At 36.6% G+C, this 23,191-nt stretch overlaps 1 protein-coding gene across 1 annotated transcript; it reads right to left on the minus strand.

The window, feature by feature from the left end:
* Window positions 1–2,468: 2,468 nt before the first annotated feature.
* Window positions 2,469–14,201, minus strand: YIPF7 (Yip1 domain family member 7). Its single transcript, XM_062493487.1, has 5 exons — window positions 14,086–14,201; window positions 13,267–13,427; window positions 11,340–11,485; window positions 6,745–6,926; window positions 2,469–2,631 (listed from the first exon to the last, which is right to left on the minus strand). Exons 1-5 carry the CDS (start codon window positions 14,199–14,201, stop codon window positions 2,469–2,471), a joined length of 768 nt encoding a protein of 255 aa, XP_062349471.1.
* Window positions 14,202–23,191: the final 8,990 nt, after the last annotated feature.

The following is a 23,191-nucleotide window of genomic DNA, read 5'->3' on the forward strand; positions in this document are numbered from 1 at the left end:
GGGATCTTGTGTCAAAGTAGAAGAACAGCTAAGACAGTTAAACCCCCTCAGTTAGTATAGAGACTCATGAAGGGCACCCTACTGGGAGCACAGAACCAGCATGCACCACTTACTGGAAATCCCTTGGGAACAGCTAAAAGGAAATTGGCACAGAAAAACAGTAAAGCAAGGGAAGGTACTAGAATTAACATCTTAGCATTCAAAATTATGAAGATGTGTCTCAGTGAAGAAAAGGAGAAAGCTACAAATTCTAAGAAAATAAACATAAAACTATAATTAGACTACCATTTGCTTTTTAAATATTGTGGCAAAATTTCAAGGTGCTCATTTTCCCCATAATTTGACTTTTCTATGACATCAAAAGAAAAATTGATGGCTCAATTCCCTGCTTCCCCTGCCATTCATACCATGCAGATCAGTATGAGAATGAACATAAAGTGCTGAAGAATAGAGCCATTTTATATTTGTTTTAGACAGTATGGATGATAATAGGAAGTGTAGGACAAAAATGGATCTGAGTATTTCTAAACCATCTTTCCTGAATTCTATAACTACCGCAACCATATGTATCTGTCTCCACTCAGACATGAGAATACCATTAATGCATGGTAAATCAAAGCACCTGATTTTTATATCCATACCCTACAGTCACTTGACATGTTTATCTGTGCCTTATTACTGTCAGATTTACTCCCTGATACAGCAGCGCCAAATTTGTCATGTTTACAATTGCTGATCTTCCAAATTCACACAATTCCCAATTGCATACAACTAGATCCTGCCTATTTATAGCCACAATATTCTGCAGGGTCATCCCTCCAATTTGGGCTCTCTGTTCCCTCTGTTCTCTCTGTTTTCATAGCCTTCAGTAGAGAAATGGATAGATGCAGAATGTTTTCCATAAATGAGCTGTGATTTTTTAAGGAATTAGCTAAATACACATTACCTTTTCTTTACTTCTCATGACCTCTAGTCTGAACTAGCTCCGCTGGAATTCAATAAAATGAATTCCAGAATGGATTGCATAAGTGCAGAAAAAAACCCAAATATGACAGAAATGGTAAATATTTTTACCAAAGGCTCTTGTAATTCAGAAAGAGAGTCACTAGCTTGAGGACAAACTGATAATCTAATTTACCTTTGACCTGAAAAGGATTAGGAATACGATTATTTTTGTGTATTTTGAGCAGCTTTGCCATATTAAGCTTCTGCAGAAGTGCTTGCAGCATCAGGACCCTCTGTCCCAGAATCACTGTCCCTGTGTCTAGGAAGAAAATATTTTGTAAACAATTCACCAAAGAGTTCAAAAAAAACAACTGAAGATAATCAAGATCATAAGAATATGCATCAAGAAGAAAGACACCATAAAACACTGAATAAATAATTTGCTACCATTTCTTTCCCTCACAATTCCATTTATTTCATCTATCTACTTTACCTGGTTCTTTCCACACCTACCTTCATTTTCTTTTCTACTTCATACTTAGATTTTTTTTCATGTTGTGACTGCACCCATCTCCAATTCCTCTTGATGGCTTGATATTTCCAATACTGTATTTTAAAATATCGTCTTGTGCATTCTGTGCTTTGTTGCCATTATATAAATAAATGCTTGGTTACCTTAAAAACGGCAAATAGATTTTTGAGGGGCAGATAAAATTATGGAGATCTGTATTTTGACTGTTCAAATACAGTTCTGCCTTTCAGAAGACATTTTTAGGGGTTGCCTTTACTTTGTGTGGTGCTTTCCTGCAGTTACAGCAGGCAATAGTTTAGTGAAAATTTTAAAATATAATGTTACTGTGCATTAAAAACAGTACAATGGTGTTTTGGGCACCAGCACCTCTTAAAAAAAAAAGGAAAAAAGGAAAAACAAGGCAACATTCTTAGGCTCCCTCTGTTGTATTAGCCTGTTCCTGGCCAGTTCTTCAATGTCACAAAACAGGGTCACTCAGTTTTCTGTCACAAAAAGAACCCCAAACCCAAACCTATAAATGTTGGATATTAATTAGTAATTGTATAAATGGCAAGCTGGTTTCTTAAAAACAAACAAATATGCATTTTAGCTTGATTTACTATGTCCATTAAATATTTACATAATTGCATTCTAGTTACTCTCTAGCATAAATATTATATTATAAATGCTTATAAATCAGAACAGGTGGGTTTTTTTAATTTTAATTATAATTTATTTCCTTTTTTTCCACTTTTACTACCTTCTCAATAACAGAATTTCTTTTCTTTAAGCTGTAAGACTGTCAAAACACCATTATTTTAAGGCCATCGACGTGTTAGCTCGATTTCTTATTTCATTATCAGCCATCAGGAAAAAAAAACCAGTAAGTCATGGAATCTAATTTTGTTAACAGAATTTAACACAACTCTAGGCAATCTGAAAATAAGTAAATAAACTCATGCCCCTCCAACAACCATAAACAGACTGTAAGAAGACTACCAGAAAATACGCCTCAGAAAACTGCTAGAAGTGCAAAAAGTCCATAAAGTAAAGCACATGGGTATGCAATGAGGAGCTGCTGTCCCTCCATGGCCAATGCAGACGTAAAAATTTTGGAGGCTGACAAACTGCACCATCCAACAATAAACAGAGAAAACACAGTTCCTGGGATCCCCCTAGGAGTAAACAGAAAACACAAAAGAAACATGACAAAATCTGCATATTATTAAATGTAGCATCAAATCTTACCAAACTCAAGTTCATGTCTAGCAGCATGTCATTGATAGACAGCCAATGGAAGAACCAAGAACTAACTGACACAATGAAAATCAAGCATGAGAACAAATTAAAATTGTAACCACAAACAGAAAATTAATATGTTCAGCACAGATAAAAGCTGCATCAGAAATACTGCTAAAAGGACTGTACTTTTACAAATAAGTCTTCTGGGCCTCCAGCAGATGCAGCTGCTAAAATTTAATATGAAATTTAACTGAGCTCCTATTTCAGCCAAAATCATCTTACAGATTTAGGTTCTAAAATGACACTAAAGACCTACTCTTCCATCAGGAAGCCTGATGATCTTGAGGGCGTTCATTTTTGTAATGCAGAGATCAGATTTTAAATGTGCCTTAGACACTCAGGAGAGGCTCTGAAAGACTCACACTAGCTGAATGAGCAGAAAGGTCTCCCAGGGAAAAGCTTGACTGGTCTTTTAAAAAAGGGAGCACACCGAGCACAAAGTAAAGAATGGGAAAAGAACCACCAAGGAAAAATGTTTTGCTTATCTTGGCATTGTTCTCTTCACAATGAAAGGACTGTGCCTTTCCACCCTACCTCTTGGTGAGAGCTGAACACTTCTGAAGTTACACTGTCACCCCTTTCAGGAGCAGGGAGGCCAGGAGAACTGATGATTACGGGACTATGGTTGAAAGCCCACTTAAATAGTCCTGCAGATTACAGAGGGCTCACAATTAAACCCTGTGGGAACAAAATCTTGCCAATAAATAATGTTTCACATATGCTTTATTTGCACTCTATTTGCAGCCTGCTTCTGTAAAATGCATGAGATCATGTGCATAATACACTGCTGAAGTACATAATGAGATAGCTGCTTTACACACTTTTGCTGTGTCAATCTCAAGGACTTTGCGAAGGAAAAAACCTCTGACACTTCCTAAAGGTCTTCCTGGTGCCCCACTCTTCCAAAGCATCAGCATAACAGTAGCAGAAGGGAAAAACAGACTGTGTATACATACTCAGGTAGGTCCTTTAATCAGAAATTATTTCCACTAATATAATTATTGCAACTAAACCATGATGAATAAAGATGTCTTTATGTAATTGACTCAGTTTACTTAATGCATTCACATCACATAGTTGATTTCTTAGCAATCCAGTCACCAGGCCAATAAGGTACTTGGTGCTGTCAACTCTTGGGCCTTTGAGGGAGGAAGGAAAGAATTGATTTTACAGTGACTCAGCACCTCATTGCAACTTCAACAAGTTAAAAATAGCACATTAAAGACCATGTGATTTAATATCCCCAGTTTAAGTGGTTTTTAAACCTATATAGTGGCATTTAGGGAAATTCCACTGGGCTTTGCAAAGCAAGTTCCTCTCCAGGAAGAGATGCTAAGTTGCTCACTTAAACAGTAAGCCAGAAATTCCAAGCTGGTATGGATGGCTCTTTGAGCAGGTACCCATGTTGGCAGAGGGATGGGATGCAAGAGGAATATACTGAGAAATGACAATTTTCAGCTAACAAAATTACTCTTTAGGGGGCTATCACTATGAGGCACAATTTAGAGCTGTGGCAGCTCTGCCTTGCACTGAAATCCGATGACCTCTCATGGTCTGCTCCAGGACTGGCAGAGAGCAGAATGGAAAGGTGGCATAAAAACCATATCAGAATCAAGAGATATTGCTGTGCACCTACAAATTCAGTCCTCAATCTAACAATGTGTTACTGCTAAAAAGAATGGTTTGGAGAGAACTTTGTGTCTGGTACGTCCATGAAGGTCAAGTCCTCTAGCATGGGAGAAGGGCAAAAAGCACATGGCATGCTTACAGTGACCAAGAGGACTGGGGCTGTACTTGTGTGAGATTGAGATGGAGGGACACATGTGAGTGGACCCTTTCCACTTCTCTTTCTCTCACATCCTGCAAATGCTGCCACCAAATGTGTCCTTTGCATCAGCTGGGTCTAAGAATTTCTTTCTCCATGCTTACATTCATTTCCTTCACTGTTGAGTTAAGGAAGTAGCTTTACCACCCTGTTTGGGGATTTGATATTAAAGAATTGTTGTTTTCTGCAGGAAAAAAGTCTACTGATGTTTCTCCCAGAAAGATGGCCTAATAAACTTGGGCTCACACATGCTAACATACACATGATAATAGCATAGATGGGCTCAAACAATTCTAGTTCCATGCAAATTTGAGTAAGAGAACTGGTTTTCTCCTTGGTGCTATTCAGTACCACAAATGTTCCATATTTTCCTTTTTTAGTTACAGGGAAATAGCTAATCATGAAAATTGAAAATTATTAGATTACTATATATATTTGCCATAGATGAGTGCATTACCTTACATACATCTTTGCTGAAAAAAATCAGATTACTTCTTGGAACTTTGAAATAGAAGTAATGGGTTTTTATACATATTATTAAACTCATGGATGCATTGCTCTTTCTTTTACCATTTAAAATATATTTTAAAATTAAAAATAATTAAATTTATGTTGGATTTAAAAGCCGCCTCTTAATTTTAATAGCATGTTTGCAGTAATTGACCTTAGTACTTGCTGTGTTCAAGCAGTTTCATGTAACAAATGAGGAACCCTGTCAATAGGTACTTAATGTTACCAATTCATTTCAGAAATACCAGTTCAACTTTGTAGAGGCTGTCACATTTTAGTATTTACAGATTTTCAAAAGATCTGCTTTCTGTAAATTCACAGCATTTTACAAACATGTGGTGTGTGCCTGGGGATTCCATGTACAGAAAACAGTACCCTGTAGAGTTGTAACAGCTGGTTTGGAATTCACCCCATCTGTCTTGCAATTATATATCTGCACATTTTATTAGGCTGGATTATTAAACAGGTTAATCAAGAAAATACAGGAAGTGAAGGAGAACAGAGAATAAACAGCTTTTTCAGCATCACTATCATCCATCTTATCAAGGACAGCTCAGAAACACTTTAATACATGGAATATGATCAGGTTACACCATCATAGCTCCACAGAAACATGCAACAAGGACTTTGCCAAAACTTTATTTCACCACATAATTTTCTTTAAAAAACCCATAATTTTTATAGATAGATAGATAGATAGATAGATAGATAGATAGATAGATAGATAGATAATGTAAGAGTGATGCTTTTCCAAAGGAAACAAGTAATCATTTTCTCATTCATCAGCTGCTAGGTTCATATGTTGCAGATTGGAGAGTTAAAAATAGGAGAGAACAAAAAAGACTAAGGAGGGAAACCATCATTAATAACATGTTAACAACAGGTAAAAGTACTGCTCAAGACTTTCAGGCAAGATCTGCAACTTGCTTGTACTTCTGTGTGTGAACAAGGAGATAAACACTCCGGTCTCTCAAAGGGCTTACAGAACAAGGAGGAATGAGAGGCTTGCCAAAAAAGTTTCCTATTCAGAGAATATGACTGATCAACCCCCCACATGTGCACAGATACATACATCACTACACATTTGCTTTTTCAAAGTACTCAGTTATTTTCAGGCTTGAAATTGTACCATAACTATACCTCAGAATACACAAGTCTACTGTATCTTAAGTGCTTGTCCTAATTCTCCACATCATTAAGGATTACTTGGCTATTTCATTCTGCCCCACAGAAGTCAGTAGGAAAGGAAACATAAAGATGGGAGGCCTGATGCTATGAACAAAAAAGAAACAAGACAACCAGCTATATAAACCCAAAGTTCAGCAGTTGCTTTTAAAATTGATACCTGAGTTTGGCCACTGATGGCTCTGCAAAACAAAAATCACAACTGAGGCTGCTGCAAAAATCAACAGCACTCTCAGTCCAAGTGGAAAGCAGTGGAATTTAAGACTAGTTTCAAATTGAATGCATACCAGTCCTCTCAAATGCAGTTCAGTTTTGTCTGTTTCCACCTACACATACAAACAAAATGGTGTTACAGCTTCAGAAGCCAAGATTTACTACATGACCATTTATAAAATATTTTGCACAACACCAGCCATCAGACTTACTGTCCTTCATAGGATTCCTGTAGCCATGGACTGGTACTTACTGCAGTGAGAAGACAACAGCAGAAGAGGACAGGATGACCATGGGCAGCAGGCAGTAGCCCAGGACACTTGCAACACAGCCGTGTGAGACTCCTGAGGCACCCATCAGGTTCAGCAGGGCATGCATGGCAAGGCACCCCATGGCACTTATCCCATACACGTAGCCAAAATGAACTTTTCCTGCCTGGAATAAATATGCGGAAGCATGCGGTGACAGAAGTGAGCACTGATCACAAAATGCTAGCAGAACACAGATTTAGGTTTAGGTCTGTTACTTCTTGTTGTTGACACTCTCTCTCTGCTTCACCTACATTAGTTCAGTTGCGAACCACTGATGATACTTTTGGGGGATTTTTGCATAAAAATAATTCTAAGGTGCAATTGACAAAATGTGCTTCTTGCTAACTTAAAGTTACAAGGCTGATACTCAGTCTTACTGTCATTGGGCTCTGAACACAACTGGAATTGGTTGGGAGACTTGGGAAAGTTTAACTGGTAACAAACAAAGAAGAAATTATGGAAAGCACATTTTAGTAATTAAAAATCAGTTTAGGCTCAGAAAACATCTTTGCAATAAGTGTATATGGGGCTGTGAAAAGATGTCCTAAGTAATATGATGACCCAGTTTACCTGATATGCTTCACATTTCATTACAAACCTTCAACTTCAAGCAGGTCTGCAAAAATTAGGAAAATTTTGCTTAAACTATGGTGGTTTTCAGGGCAAATGTGACTGTTTTTCCCCTTGACTACCATGACAAAGATACATCTCTGTGCTTAGACCAGTGCAACATTTCTACATAAAACTCAGTAGTAACTGTCGGCTTGTGTTCTTTTTATTTGTTCTAACGAATGAAAAAAATACCAGATTTTTTTCCTTCTAGGTTTTATTCCTTTGTTTGAATTTATTGCCTATGAAAGGTACCAGCCTGGCAGCCTGGAGCTTGATGTTTTCTAATTTATACACAAAGCTACTAAAACAGGCAACTGTGGCCACAGCACCACCAATTCCTTCATCTCCTGCCATCATTTTGAAGGATCACCTCCAGGCATAAGGGCATTGTTCACTCCCCAAAATAAACAATCACAAAAGACTGTTAAATATGTTTTTGTCTCCCTTCAAGCTTCTAACAAATTAAATAACAAATGTTGGCTATGCAATACTGTCATTCTCACATCTGCACATCAGAAAAACATTCATAAATCAGAAATCTGTTTTTATCTTGGAACTTTGTGTACTAATGATAGAATGCACCTGTGAAGAAGAAAGTTCAGACCTGGAACTTAACCATTAAGTCAGAGTAAACTTCTCAAAGAGTAAACTTCTCAAATGAAGGGCCACTATGTATCACCTTCCTGACATGTAATAAGGTATATGCACATACATAAAACACAAGTGTGTTTGTTCATACACACACACACACAACACCTATATGTTGCACACACTATATATTATATATATATAATTGCATATGATTAACCACATAAGACTCAAAACTAATAGATGGTCTCAGTTTCCTGATAATGCTATAGTTTATGGTGGGATTCTGTTGTGATGGATTAGGTGGAAACATTGTTGAAGATTTTAGCATGTTCTGCCATACTTGCTAGTTTATCTCCAATGTTGGCTAAGGAGGATTGAGAAGACCTTTGACTTTATTTATCCATACATTTCAATGAAATCTGGAGGAAGTCAGCTTTGAGGACCCTTCTCTGCCCTTTCTTCCTGTGTCCATGCATGTGGAAATTGATCTCTGGATGCCAGTAGTATTTGAGCTGGACAGACATAAAGCAACACTATGGAGAAGGCCTCACCTAGTGATGACACAGCTTGAAAATCCTGATGCTTCAGGTTGGTGCCAGCTCACCAGCTCTCAGAGAGCAGTTCATGAATGTGAAAGGCAACCTGAGTTAGTAAGACCTGACTTTACGTTTTCCTGTCTGCAGATTGACCTGGCTCACTGCTGAGCTCTCCTCTGGTCCCAGTCCTCAAGGTTAAGTCAGGTACAACCAGGTGGCCTATATCCTTCCACTATCCTGGCTTTTTCCCTAGAATAATCTACCCCTGAAATACCAGCCTAAGAAATCTTCCTATTTAGGTACAAACTTTTGCTGGCTTTTGCATACTAGTGGTATAAAATAATCAGGAAAAATTGCTTGAACAAATAAAATTAATGATAGCTAGAGATAGTGTGGGAGAGCAATACTAGCTCATATGATTACCAACTAGAATTTCACCCATTAAGGATATGCAGTAAGTTTAACACCCACATGCTTTGGGGCAGCCTTTGCTATACACCAACTAAGTAAAGTTCTGTCTCATAACATGCATCAGCTACAAGCTATATCTTAGACTGCTTGTTTCAGTGTATTTAACTGTTCTAAACTATTTATTCATTAGCGTAGTTTAAGATTAAAAATTTCCTGAGCCAGAGATGAAGGGAGCACTAGCACCAGCAGCTAGCTGAGATCTCCAGTTGGTGAAATGATGTATTTTTGGTGCAAGGATATGAGAGAAGGGGGGGGGAAAAAAGGCAATTGTACATGTTGGTTCTGATTTAAGTCTTACTTAACATATGTAAGTATATTGACTTATACACACAGGAATACTCCCAGTTCACAGTGATGTAACCAAAACCAGAATCAGGCTTGATTAGTCTGACAGGCTTTGATGAATAGAAAGAGCAAAAGTTGTCCTGCAGAAGGAGCAAGGTTAGCAGAAAGTCAGGTTTTGTGTTCTTGTTTGCATCTGCCTGGAGTGGGTACTACTACCTTTAGCTGAAACATATGGGGAAGTCTGAATTCATACAACTGACAGTGTAAAAATGCAAAGCAGATGAGACTTGGGCTTGTGCTAAATTTTGTGCTGCCATTGCTTCTCTAATGGAGCTGCCCTGTTTTACACTAACATGAGGAAGAACAAGTCCTGCTGCCAGCCTAGCAGCCCTTTCCTCTTTTTCTCTGAAAGAACTGCTACCCTTTGAAGAATATCTTTGCATAATTTTCCATAGTTAAAAAGCTGAAACTAAAGAAAATGTACACATTATTTTTAGAAACAAGCTCTCAACCAAATTATGTTCCTGGTGCTATCAGAAGATACTTATTTAAGTACAGAAGGATATCATAGTTTACACAGCTGAAGAGACATGTTAGTATTCAAATACATCTGAGATAAAATGGTAGCCTGAATTTCTAAGATAAACCCATAGACTTACTGCAGTGAAGTTATGGAACAAAAACATTGGATTGTGTCAGAGGTGCTCTGGTGCCCTAAAACTGGAGCACTAAAAATACTTGTTTTTTTAATGCCACTGAAAATGTGTAATATCTCAGAAAATGTATGATAATTAAAGTAATTTATTTCAATAATAATAGTTTAATATTTATTACACCTGTTGGCTATTCAGGGATAAAAAATCAACAGGAAACATTTTTTCCATTCTTTCTTTTAGCTTTTCTTTCATTTTCTTGATTATAATTAATTCAACTTTCTCTTTTTACTGTTCTCATACATTTATTTCTCCAGTTGGAAAATAGCCTGTTTTTTCCAGCTTCCCACCTTCTTTTCCTTTTATTCCCTTTCCTCCTGCCCCTTCCACCCTTTTAAAAGATTTTTATTTTTATAGGAACATAAATAATAATACTACTTGCCATTTATATTGCAGTTTGCACATTCAAGGTACTGCACTGACATTACAAATTGAGTAAGGACTTTCAAGAACCTTCTGATTCAGCACTATTTATCACAGAGGAAATGGAGAATTAAAGCCCCTTTCCTATCACCTCAGTTGCAGGGCAGTAAAGCCCTTCCCAGAATGGTCCCACCTTATCCCTGTCTGATAAATTGCTGTCAGAAATCAGAGCTGTACTTCACAACACTGGAGAGCTCCTGTTGCCAGTGATATATAGATGAATTTGTAGTTCTACACAGTCCTGTTAAACTTTCCTCCTATATGAAAGCTGTATTCATAAAGAAGAAGGAGGTCAAATACAGGATGCTATATTTTGTTAAGCAGACAATATAGAACAGAGAATATAAAATAAGAAAGTACTAGCAAAATTTATAGGAAGGTATTGCAAATTTATGGGGGTGAGGGATAAAAGGCTGTTTCCATTTCTTTTTTCTCCAGTTATTCTAGTTGCATAAAGACATTTTTTAGTCTATGTGTCTCTGCACTCTCCAAAATAATATTGAAAGAAGATAATTTTTAAAAAAAGCACCAAGAGTGTTAGAAAAACTGGGCTGCCCTGCTATTCCTGTTTATTTCCTCCTTTAAAACCTGTTTAGAGCCTCTACAGATTATATATGGCACAGGTCTGTCCATTTGTTCATATTAAATCCCACCCCCAAAATGGTGTGATCTCTTCCTTCCACTGGAAGTAATACATCACTTTACTTGTGTCACCTTTACATTACATTTAAATTTTACGTAGGTGCTTTCAAAGTAGGAAGAATTTTTAATACCTAATCCCAGAACAACTGGCAGCAAATGACTCATTTTATTTCAGTACTACATCTTCTGCAGCTTCACACTCATTATCACCTAGGCATGAGCTTGTTAGAAAAGAAATCCCTGAAGATTTCTGCCACATCTTACCATCAGCAATGTTGCTCCAATGGCCAAACAGAAAACCATGGGTCCAGTGAGGTCTGTCTCATCCATAATGCTGGCATCCGCAGGCTTCATTGGATTTAGAACTGTTAATGTTTTCTGCCATATATGCTCAAAATTGATTCCAAGTTCTGCAACAGGAAATTTCAGGATTTTGTTAATTGCTCACAAGAAAACAACACTTTTACAAAAAACCCGTTAGATAACACAAAACTACAAACAAATGCTTCAGTAAAGATAATATTGTAGGATGATATACTCTATAGTAGGAACATAATGTCTCTGCTATATACTCAATATATTTGAGAGTCAGCTTCCATTCTAAATTGAAATATTAATTCATAAAATCAAATTTTAGGCAGAGAAGCAAAAAATGGTCTCAGCATTTTTGAGCTAATGTAGCTAATGTTTGTTTTTCCTATATTTAAAACACACATCTCTAATGCCGCACTAAGTTAGATGATGAAAAGCACATTAATTAACAATAACTGCAGAATTTAAGATACTCTACAACACTGAGGACAGAGATATATGCTTTAATTCTGGAAAATCTGACAAGAAATGTGTCTTTATCCTGAACTGCCAAAAGCATTTTGAAATTACATTTGTCCCTTCACGGCAAGTTTGTACTACTTTATACAGTGCCTTATAAGCTTGGGGTTTTCTGGTGTTTTTGTTTTTGCTTGTTTGTTTGTTTGTTTGTTTGTTTTGGGGGGGGGATATTTACATTTTAAAAATAATTAGTGAGACCCATGGAAATAGAACAAAATTCTGTCCCATTAAAGGTGATGGGAATCCTGCCATTAAATTTGCTGGGGCAAAACTTCATCTTATAACTTCTGGAGGAACACTTCAGCTTGCATGAGTAATCATCTTCCCTGACATTCTCCAATAGGGGAAAAGTTAGGTTCAGATTTGCTGCCAGAATGACTGAGAATGACAATGTGTTAGATCTGTTTGGAAAGCCAAGTCTTTATCTTGTTCCACCTTTTCCATCATCTTGAGCTCAGCCAAAACGTTGTATATATAAAGCTATTCTGCATTAAAATGTGTATTTTTGGTCCAATTTACGTGGTGCACAGATAGGAATATCTCTGAAGCCTTGTGGAGCACAAGCAGTTGTATTACATCCTTCTCCCAGGGTGAACCACACAGGGAGTTAAATGGTTGGAGGTCTTAGAGGTAGAGATCTAGCAGTTATCTATATCAAACAGAATGATCTTGCTGGCTTTAAGGCAGTACTAGTCCCTTCTGAGTAGCAAAACTCCAGCTGCCTTCCAGTATGCCAAACTAGCAGGATGAATATGCTGGTTTTACATTATACTGAAATATTTACAGAAATATTTTAGGGTCCACACCCCCCCTCCCCCAAATCTAGCACAAGTGTTTTGCTAGCGACAAAAGCAGCCGCTGACATTAGAATCGTCAATCATCATAAAGAATGGCATTGCTCATATAGCTAAATGATCAACTAATTGAAACTGAAAGCAGCTTTTCCAATTCCTTTCCCACTGAAACAAACGTCTTAGCACCTTCAAATTGCTAAATCTGTTCCTAGATATGCAAAAAAAAAAAATATATGATTATCCACCTTTATTAATTATAGATTTTTCAGTATGCATGCAGGATAAACACAAGCATGGGAAACAATTTTGGAAATGTGAATGCAAACCTATCGTTCTGCTGTCATCTAGCGGTGGTACCGCACGCCTGCCCAGCGCCCCAAGGCGCGATGAGCCCATGGCGAGCTCCGGGGGGAAAACGCAGGTTTGGGGGCCAGGAGCTTTGGCTGCAGCTCACACGGCCAAGCTTGCCCAGCTCTGCTGCAGTTTCTCCAGTGAGTTCCGCAAGCTGGCAAAGAAAAGTCGGAGGCACCCCTAGGAATCACGCGTGTCTGTGGGATTAGTTTTACCTTCTAGCAAAGGAGTTTCCTCGTCAAATCCGTCGACATACCCGAGCTGAGCAGCAGCGTCGGGACCGCAGGCAGGCTGCAGAATGTGCCCCGTGTAGCTCTGAGGGGACGGCTGCACGTCTGACGGGACTAAAGCTGCAGGATGCTTTTCTGTCGGGCTCCTGGGACAAGAGGCAAAGCACAGCCAAACTCATAATTACAACGAGAAACATCTTAGAGCTGCTCACCACGTGCCGCCCGCACTTGGCCTGTTTTCGGTTTGGGGAAGGTGGAGATTTTCTGGGTACAATCCCCGCTGTGGGTTGTGTAGTGCTGAGCTGCCTTTGCCCTCCGCCACTGCAGCTCCCTCCTTGCCAGCCCACCAGAGCCCCGCAGCCCGCACCCGCTTCCACATTCAGCCACTTGTGACTTCTTTTTTTTTTTTTTTTTTTTTTTTTTTTTTTTTTTCCCCAGCAACCTGGTAAAAGCTCGTCAGATATGTCCATACTCCTAATGAAAGAAACACACATTTAGAGGTTTGGTTTTTTTCCTTGAATCTCAGAAGTATCCTAAAGAATTTCCTGCAATATTCATCCTAAGTTTCATATTAATAACATGAAGCTCAGTAAGTCCCGTCATGTGAACAACCTGTAACACATATAACTAGTAAAAGTAGCACAAAATCCAATCATTTAAAAAGAAAAATTCACTTCTAGGCATTGTGCCTTTCTGAAAGTCTAGATGATGTCTTGCACTTCTTTCCTGCTCCTTCAAGCCCCAAGGTCAGCCCCAGAAGCAGCATCTGTTGAAGAGGGAAGCTGAAACAACACCTGTACTTACTTTCTGCTTTCACAAAGGTTTTTGTCTGAGCCATAGCTGTTGCAAACTTCTTCCTGGTCCTCTATGGTATAATTAGACTGGTAAAAGTCGAAGTGAAACTGCTCAAAATTTGACATTCTGGTTGAAAAAATGATTGTAAATATCAATATATAGCCATTACAACAAGCAAAATCTACGTTTTGAATTGTCCCAAACTTAAATAGCAAACTGTAAGCCACAAATTTAAGAGAATCTTTTTGTAGAAGCTCATGATAATTTGGAAGTGACAAAATAAGACCATTTACTTTCTTTAGCTGTAACTAGAGCAGTTAATTGCCTGTTACTGTCAATTACAATATATTAATTTTAAAGTGGTATATAAGACTTCCTTTCTTGTTACTGTTACAATAAAATTGCAATTTTGAAAGAGATACATATCTATAAAGTAAACTATTGTTTTAAATAGATCATCTTCCTACTTTCAACAAAAAACATTGTAACCATATCTCAAAGTTTAGAAATTAAGGTTTTAGGAAGTATTTTGGATTTCAAAAACAATTGCTATTTACAGCTATTTATGTTTTGCAATATTGCATATGACTCTCATAAAACAATAGAAAAAAATCCAGATTTGTTCACAGAATCTGTGATTTCTGTTCAAGGACACAGCTGGCACATCAGTGGTAGCAGAGAAACATTCTCACTGTCTAGCAACGTATGACAGGTAAAAGACAGCATACAGGGTGATTGAATTGGATTGATGATTGGGTGATTCCTTGGTGAAAGAAAACATGTTAAAGCTTCTCTTTCCTTTCTGCTGCATTTGTTTCACCTCTTGGTTAGCACTTAGGCAGTTAAACCCTTAAAACCCACTGAGAAGTTACATAACCTGGCTGATAACCATAGCCACATCAAATTTACTTAGGTTTTCATGTGAGATATTAATCTCTCCTAACATTGCCCATTTTTTTCACTTTCGTCCTAATTTCCAACTTTCCAAATGCCACTGGCAAAACATGCTTTGGACCTCACAGTTATTCTTAGAGTTATCTCAATATTTATCAAGCACACTCTGCTTATGGGAAAGATCTTTGCAAATCTCCTTGTAAGATAGAAGTGATAAAGATTAGTATTTCATCAGGGACCTTGAAATGCTGCATATTAGAGTTTCTGATTTTTTCCATTATCAGACTAATCTTTGGGGACTTATTTCCTTGTTTTACCTAGAGTTCAGAGTAGAAATTACTCTTATATTATTTTCTTAACTGCTGATCAATTGCGCAGGTTTTCCAAATTTAGAGGAGAAATAATTTTTACATTTTAAATATGAATTAATAACAATTAATTTTACCAAGCAATTTGCTGTGGCTTTATTTGGAATTGCACACCACTTAGGCATTCATTCAATGAAGATTTCATATGGAGCATGTTTGAAGAAACTTTAGTTGGTAGCTCTACCTCAATAGTTCAGTTCCAGTGACTTTGCTGTCACTATATAGAATGAAATAATAGCTTAACCAGGTATGGTTAACTCTGTATAACAGAGTTCAGAAAATATAAATTTATTTTCCAAAATAATTCAGAGTTAAGGTTACTTACTTTTAAAGGCATTTGATGAAAACTCCAGTCTGTTGAATTTACATGCTGGAGGACACCTAAAATATCCTCTTGCTTCAACAGGGATGAGCTTAGTGCTATTTATAAGACTCTAAATTTGATATATGAACAGATGCACATGAAGGAAAAAAACCCTCACAACCTGTCAATATGAGGGCTAGCATTTAACAAGAGCTAACAACAATGGCAGAGAAGGGTAGGAACCTTTGAGGGAAAAACGAACAAATATTGTTCCATATATTACAACTCGATCTGGATTCCTCCTTAAGTTTGTGAAGAACATGGTGGAACCCTCATTAGCTGAGCTGCTAAGACACTAAAAAGTTTTAGCAATGTGTAATATCACCTGCTAAATTGGTGAGGGCGTGTTCCCAGCACCCAGAGCTCTAGAAGAGCTGTGGGATGCTCCCTGGGAACCCCGCAGCAGAGGGAGGGAGGGAGGCTGGGGTCCCTGCTGGGCCAAGTCCCTCTGCTGGCTCTGCAGGCACATCCCTCTGCTCCATTGCTCCTCCAGGAGCTCTCCTCCGTTCGCAAAACTGTCTCTTGAAGTGCAATATCCACCATGCCAAGATCGGGGCAAGGAACCTCTGTTCCATTGTAGGAACTTTTCCACTAGGAAACGGCAGAACAGTATGGATTTTAAAATAGATTTTAAACTTCAAAGATGACTTTTCAATTTACACCTGCTTTTGTTTGACATACTTAACTAGCCACAACAAAAGCTGCTTTTTTCACTTCTTTATTTATTGGATAGTTTCCCGGTAAGCACTTGGGCTGTTAAATTTAAGGAATGGGACATTAAATTATATGTATTATCAGGCAATAAATCTATGTCTCAGGTGCATATTCGATCCTGTGATGTTGAAGGCCAAATAATTCCATTTCATTAGCAGAACCATGATGCACTGTTAGCACATGACTTACAATGCTATAGAAGAGTTATTACATAGGTGTATTTTAAAATAACTTAAAATGATGTTTACCAAGTTTTTGGCTCAGTATGTCCAAGAAACAGTTCAGAAGTAAGGAATGGTGAGAAGAAGAAAAATGTAACATTTGATTCTGCAAATTAAGGGTAATCTAACTACAGTATTTATCACTGCTATTGTTAAGTTTCCCTCATGTTCTGCTATTTCTAGAGTAACAGTTCATGCTGCTACATCCACAAGGTGAAGTTTCATTTTCAACTCTTAGCAAACTGCTAATCTCTATAATATCTAATCATCTCACTTTAGATAATATTGCTTGTTTATACTGAGTCAGTGGAGCAATGATACAGGATTAACTTCTGTCCCTCAGGAGCATAGTTCAAAAATTTCTTTTAGGAACAGAAAAATCCTGATTTGCTAGGGTTTTGCTGGTTTATTTAAGCTGTAAAACTGATTTGATTATTTTGCTACTTTCTGCTAGAAATACAAATATATATACATCTATACAAAAACTGGGAATAATTATCAGACAAAAAACTTCAGAGAAGGAATTTAAATGGAAAATAATTACAATGAATAGCTGTGGAACATGGTCAAATAATACTTTAAAAACTTTTTAATATACCACATTTAGACAAGAAAACTACCTGTAAATTAAAAAAAAAGAAAAAGTGGAATTTAAAATGGAACCACGTATATTTGTCTCCTTATATAAAACAATTATATACCTTATGATACGTATTACACATAAATTATACACTTACATTACGTTAATATCCCTGTGTATATATACATATAAATGGACACATAAAATACAAAAATGGAAAATAATATCTTTAGAAAATGAGAAGTAGATGATCAAAAAATAAAAAGAAGGCAAGTTTAGGTAGTTGATAGGAAAGCAACTCAGAGAAATAAAGACTTCCCAAGTGCATGAAAAGCAGACAAAATCATACTGCCATGCTTCTATCACATGTAAAAATAAAACTATCAATAAAACAAAAATACAGAAGCATTTAATTAGAAATGCTAAAATCACCATTTTAAAATTCTGCATCTAAAAGTTTTAGAAGAAATGATTAAAGGCTTCCTATTTTTTGAGTATCAAAACAACAGGGAAGTTTGGGAAGACCAAAACTAAGTAAACATGCTATCTTGTAAAAGGCTAAATAAGACGCCTTGAGTAATTATTGGCCTGTCCCCATGAGATTGATCCTAGCAAATTATGGGCCCAAATAATAACTAACTGCATTGATGAATCCAATCAACGTGGGCTTTTGGAAACTAGCTCATTTCAAAGTAATTTATTTCCTAACGAGATTTGTATCTGGGAAAGGTAACCACCGACGACCCATATTTATACAAGGCCTTTTACTTTATTTAGGTTCAATAGATATATAACCATCTCTGCTTAGTGTGACACCCATTATACTGATTAAATCGGTGCTATCTGATGTGTCTCAAACGTAATTGTGAAAGGGGAGGATTTCCACTGATGCTTTTCAGGAGAGAAGCTTTGCAAAGACCGTCTAGCTGACACTAGAGGTATGTCACAGGTACCTGATGTTCAGTCCATCACTGAGAGACCACACTAGACAAGGCTGTCGCAGATGCACTAACATAAAGGAAAAATAAAATATTGCATTTGAAGGCTTTAGAACAGAGTTTGAATATAACTTTACTTTCCTTGAATGGCAGGTACAGAGGATGCTAATAATCTATGGGGAAGACAGTTTGGATGAGGTCTAATCCTTGAAGATGAAAATGGGAATTGAAGCTGGGGCATACAAAAAAGATTAATAAAATTAATGAAAAATGTGAGAATTTCTACAAGAAATTCAAATTTTTTTCTTAAGGTAACTCCTAGGTTTTTGTTCACCTACTTTTTCCCATCTTTCCTGAAAAGGCAAATAGATAATAGATGAGTCAAAAAGGGAAATGTCATCAGTTTTTATAAGATTACATTTTCATTTCGAGGTTTTTTGGTTTTTTTTTAATGGGATGATACTTCAAGTTTTTTAAACTTTCAGGTGAGCATTTTTTGAAAAAAAAATTAAATGAGATTAAATGGGAAAAAATAGAAAAGACTATAGAACTCTGTCTTTAGACTCAGCTTTGTAACCCCACATTTATTACTCAAAGTAAACTGATGAGTATGGCGAATCCATTATAATAATTAGCCAATTATTCTATAGTTTTTTGAAATGTAAAAATTGATCTTATTAAGGATTAATTCAGCAAGCCTTAGGCATAATTACATTTACAGGCTCCATTAATAATTTTGTAAGTGGACATTATTAAAATGTGCTCCTAAAGAAGAAAGGAAAATTTAATTGCAAAGAAATAAACCATTAACTATGAAATAGGGGTTTTTATCAAATTAATTATATGCATTATAGAAAGTGGCTGCTAAGTGAATTTTATGTCTCAGACACATCTATTGCAAGAGATGAATTCTTTGCTGTAATCAGTCTTCAGAGGGTGGATAAGATGCAAACAAGTCTGCTAGACTTGAACAAACAAGTGAGAAGTTACAGGTATTCATACACGCATGAATAATTGTACCTATTGATATCCATTACAAATCAAACACACAATTCTCCTGCTAGTCATTATTAGGAAAAGACAGTGAGACAGAGGGCATCATTATATCTGTGTGCATCTGTGACTCACTGACAAGTCAAATATTGCAAGCAGTTCTAGCTGTGCTCCCTCATAAAGTATTTGGGAGGATGCTGAGAAAAGAGCAAGGGAGTTGTGTGTGGAACAGGCCCCATATAAAAACAACCAGGTCAGGTCCTCGGGCTGGAGAAGCAATGATTAATAGGGTTTTATGAAACTGTGTGACAGGGACTGATGGGTACGGAAAATATGTTGCCCCTTTCTTCTGTAAGACTAATAAAATTCACAAGGTGTTCAAAACTACGGAAAAAAAGGGTACATGGGTGACTGGTGGAAATCCATGCCAAAGGAAGTTATGTATGTTAAATATCTATATAGATCTGGAAAAGTCCATGAAAGTTAAAACAACCAAGAATTACTGAGTGCATAAAAACAGTATGTAGCTCAAGAAGCCAATGAACAAGAGTTAGTAGAAGACTAGAAAAATATTCATGGGAAGAATTCATGATCATCCTTGTGTATTCAATCATTTTCACTGTTAAACAGGCAGTTCCTGTTTTGACTTATATGACCATTCAAATCCTTTATGTTTGTGAAGCAGGAAAGCAACACAAAATATTACAGATTCAAACCTAAGAAAAGGGAAGAAACTCACTGCATAAGACCATAACATCCTTAATTCTACATGGGCTGGATTTGTTCACTTCCAGCAGTTACCAAAACACTGCTTTGTATGACTTCAGTGATACCTTTCCTTCCACTCAACTTTTACTTTTGATTGGAGTTCTTGTTCTCCTGCCTCTACTGTGAGTTATCTGCCTTCTAACTTTAGATTCATAGTATGTATCTTCTCCTTCCAGGCTTTTTTTCTGTCAGAAGCACAAAAAAAAAAAAACCAACAAAAAAAACCCAACCAACCAATGAAGAAAACCAGAAAAAAAACCCAAACAAAAAAATCCCCTTCAGATGAAGCATTTTTGATGTCTGAAGCACATATAATAGCTGGTTCTCAGGTTCTTTGGTGTCTGATAAGCATGAGTAATGTTTTCATATTTTGTTCAGTGTAGGTATTAACACAACCTCTTACCTCCTTGTAGTTGCCTATTTTAATGAAATTTGTAGAAACCTTATTAGCATTAAGAGCTCTCCCTCTATGTTCGATATATTCAAAATTGCCCAACAAATTCAAAATTGTTGTGGAGAGTGCCAAAACAGGTAGATAAGGAACATGGTGTAGCAATACTTTGTCCTTAAGTAATAAAGGTTTGTATGCAATTGAAAAGATAGCAATAAATAAATAAATAAATAAATAAATCCTAATTTATTTAGTTTGTATGTAATAGAAAAGATAGCAATAAACTTTATTTATTTTTCTTTTTTTTGTCATCTTATATTCTTTCTGTTGTGCCACTCTGATGCAAATTCTTTCAAATCTCCCTTTTCTTGTGGAGAATCAAAATATAGAGGCATATAAAGAACAGTATGTATTTACACTGCAAGAGAATTCCATTTGAAAAAAAAAATTACAATTAAGGATCTAGAATAGAAAACTTATTTCTTGAGGTACACTTGTTTGAAGTGCATCTAATTATATTGGTTTATCCCTGCATTAAATAATTTTTCAGGAATACTGAACCAATAGTCAATGTACAGAAAATTAAATTTAATTTTGTTATTGTTGTAGGGCTTTTGCTCAATTGAATGTGAAGGGTTTTATGCAGGTATCAATACTGGTACACAACTGAAAATGGAGTTTAGGCAATCTTATTAACTATTTAATTAAACAATCCCAATAAAGTTATTCAACATTTCAGAGATGCGACGCATGTCTGCTTCTCATGGATCTCTTGAAGTTACAAAACTGCAACACTGTATCCTACAAAAGCATAAGTATTATTCCAAAACTGAACTGGTAACAGGAGATATGGCAACATTTAAGAAAAAAATTTCTTCTCTGTGGAGGTTACAAAGCTCCTGAGGGCAACTGTAATTATTTCTTTAGAATAGTCAGATACAGACTGTGTAAGATATAAAGGTTTCTAAAGCGCAGCTACAGCACTTCTTGTCAATAACCTATGAATCACAAATCGCCCAAAGGGAATGTTAACTCCATAAAGTGAGTTTTACTGTTTTGGAAAAACACATAAATGAATTTGGCATACTTGAAGGGCTTCTCAGGCAAAATTTCAGCTTCTTGTCTGTGCCCAGAGTAATTATGTACATAGCACTATAACCCAGCTTGGAGCCAGATGGAGAGCAGAAAAAAGACGATGGTGATTTGGAAAATCTACAGTACACCTGTGGATATATTTGCTACTTTATATGATTTTACCTATGTAGTGGTCTCATAGGATAGAAATTTTAAGCTAAGAGAAATTCATTGATTAAAAGCCTTTGTTGCAGGTTTCTATTTTGCTCCGACAGAAGGGGAGGAAAGGGAAGATGAAATAAGTCCAAATCTTGGAAATAAACCTAAATCACCAGAGAAACATTTACTATTAATTAAACTGGGCATTCTGATGAGTTTCTATCTGGCTGAACATATTTTCACCTTGCCCAGACATCAGACAGATGCCACACATATCCCACAGGCTACTAATAGGAAGGAAGGGGATAGAGGCACAGGGGCTATTCCCTTGAGCAGCCAAATCTGTTGTTTTAGGTGGGACCTTCCTGGGCCCAGCCCAATTTGAATAGGAGAATGATATATGAGCCACATTGGTTTAGAAGCCAATTCCACACACTCTTGGAATGCTGGATGCCAAAATGGAGAGGCAGGAATCAGTGAACCCAGGATTCATCCCAGCCAAGGTCATCCAGGGTGCAGGCTTGTTATGACACAGAGTGTACACTCACTTGTAATCCAAGCGACGGATTAGTGCCACAGTCCACACTGTGATTAAAGACCTTATATAAAGACTTTGCTGCTTACAAATTTGCAAAGTCTTAAGTGTCTGGGATGAGACTCCCCATATGTTTTATTTTCAAGGTGAACTAAATTCAGTGGAAAAAAAAAATGCACAGTGTTTTCTGAAAATCATTTTAGAAATAACTAAAAACTATGGCTTATAAAATTAAAAGTATTTGATCAAGAATGAAAACGAATGAACAGTATAATTCAAATTATATTTGTATGTAGGATCTCATCCCTAATGTTTTCAGACTTCACAGTAGCATTTCCTTAGCCCAGGTTTTATGTATTCTTACTCTGTATCACAGTAGCCATTGTGAGACACAGCTACAGAAACAGGAAGAAATTTACTGGCTAAAAGCCAACAGCAGGCATTCCACCAACACTGAGCCAAAGAAATTTTTTTTCCTCTCAACATAGAAAAGATTGTCAGTGGAAGAAAAACAAAGGGTAAATACAATAACTACAGAGAAATATGAGAGTCAAAATTCCAAAAGGTGAATTGTTTCTGAAAATGATTATTAAAATGATTGGTCTCTACTGTTACCTTTATTTTGTTAAAGATAAATAAAGAGAAATAAATTTAATTAAAGATAAATAAGGAGGAAAAAAAAAACCAGCTCTGCTGAAATAACTAAGAAAAAAAAGTTGATAAGATTTACTAAACTGCTTGCTGCATTCCAGTTTACTCCTTTTAAAACTCCTTTCTGAAAGATAAAAAAGACTCTCATATATTGTACTATTAATCAATTCTTATTTATTGATACAGAATGAAGAAATACCCAGAAATACATACTGTAATTTTCAAATGGCAACATTAACTTATTGGGTTGGACAAGTTAAAGAATATAGATACTGCTAGCTCACAGGAAACTTACACAGGCCAAAAAGTTAAGCACAGTGGTTCACAAGGTGTGTATCCTTCTATTGTCATTGAAAATAAAAAGCAGGAATACAATTGTTATTCTCAAGATAATGTGTTTTGAAAATCAAATCCTCAAAGCTGTCCTTTTAGAATACCTTTAATAAGTATGTCCAATATGAAAAA

This window comes from Cinclus cinclus, chromosome 5 (genome assembly GCF_963662255.1).
Source record: "Cinclus cinclus chromosome 5, bCinCin1.1, whole genome shotgun sequence".
In the NCBI taxonomy this organism is placed as follows: Eukaryota; Metazoa; Chordata; class Aves; order Passeriformes; family Cinclidae; genus Cinclus; species Cinclus cinclus.

Bases quoted from the DNA above. Each gene is read 5' to 3' on its own strand.
- YIPF7 (XM_062493487.1), bottom strand. From the start codon at position 14,201: ATGTCAAATTTTGAGCAGTTTCACTTCGACTTTTACCAGTCTAATTAT. The intron at 13,428-14,085 runs GTAAGTACAGGT...CTCTTGTCCCAG, and splicing joins AACCTTTGTGAAAGCAGAAA to GAGCCCGACAGAAAAGCATC. The intron at 2,632-6,744 runs GTAAGTACCAGT...GTTTACTCCTAG, and splicing joins GCTGTTGTCTTCTCACTGCA to GGGGATCCCAGGAACTGTGT.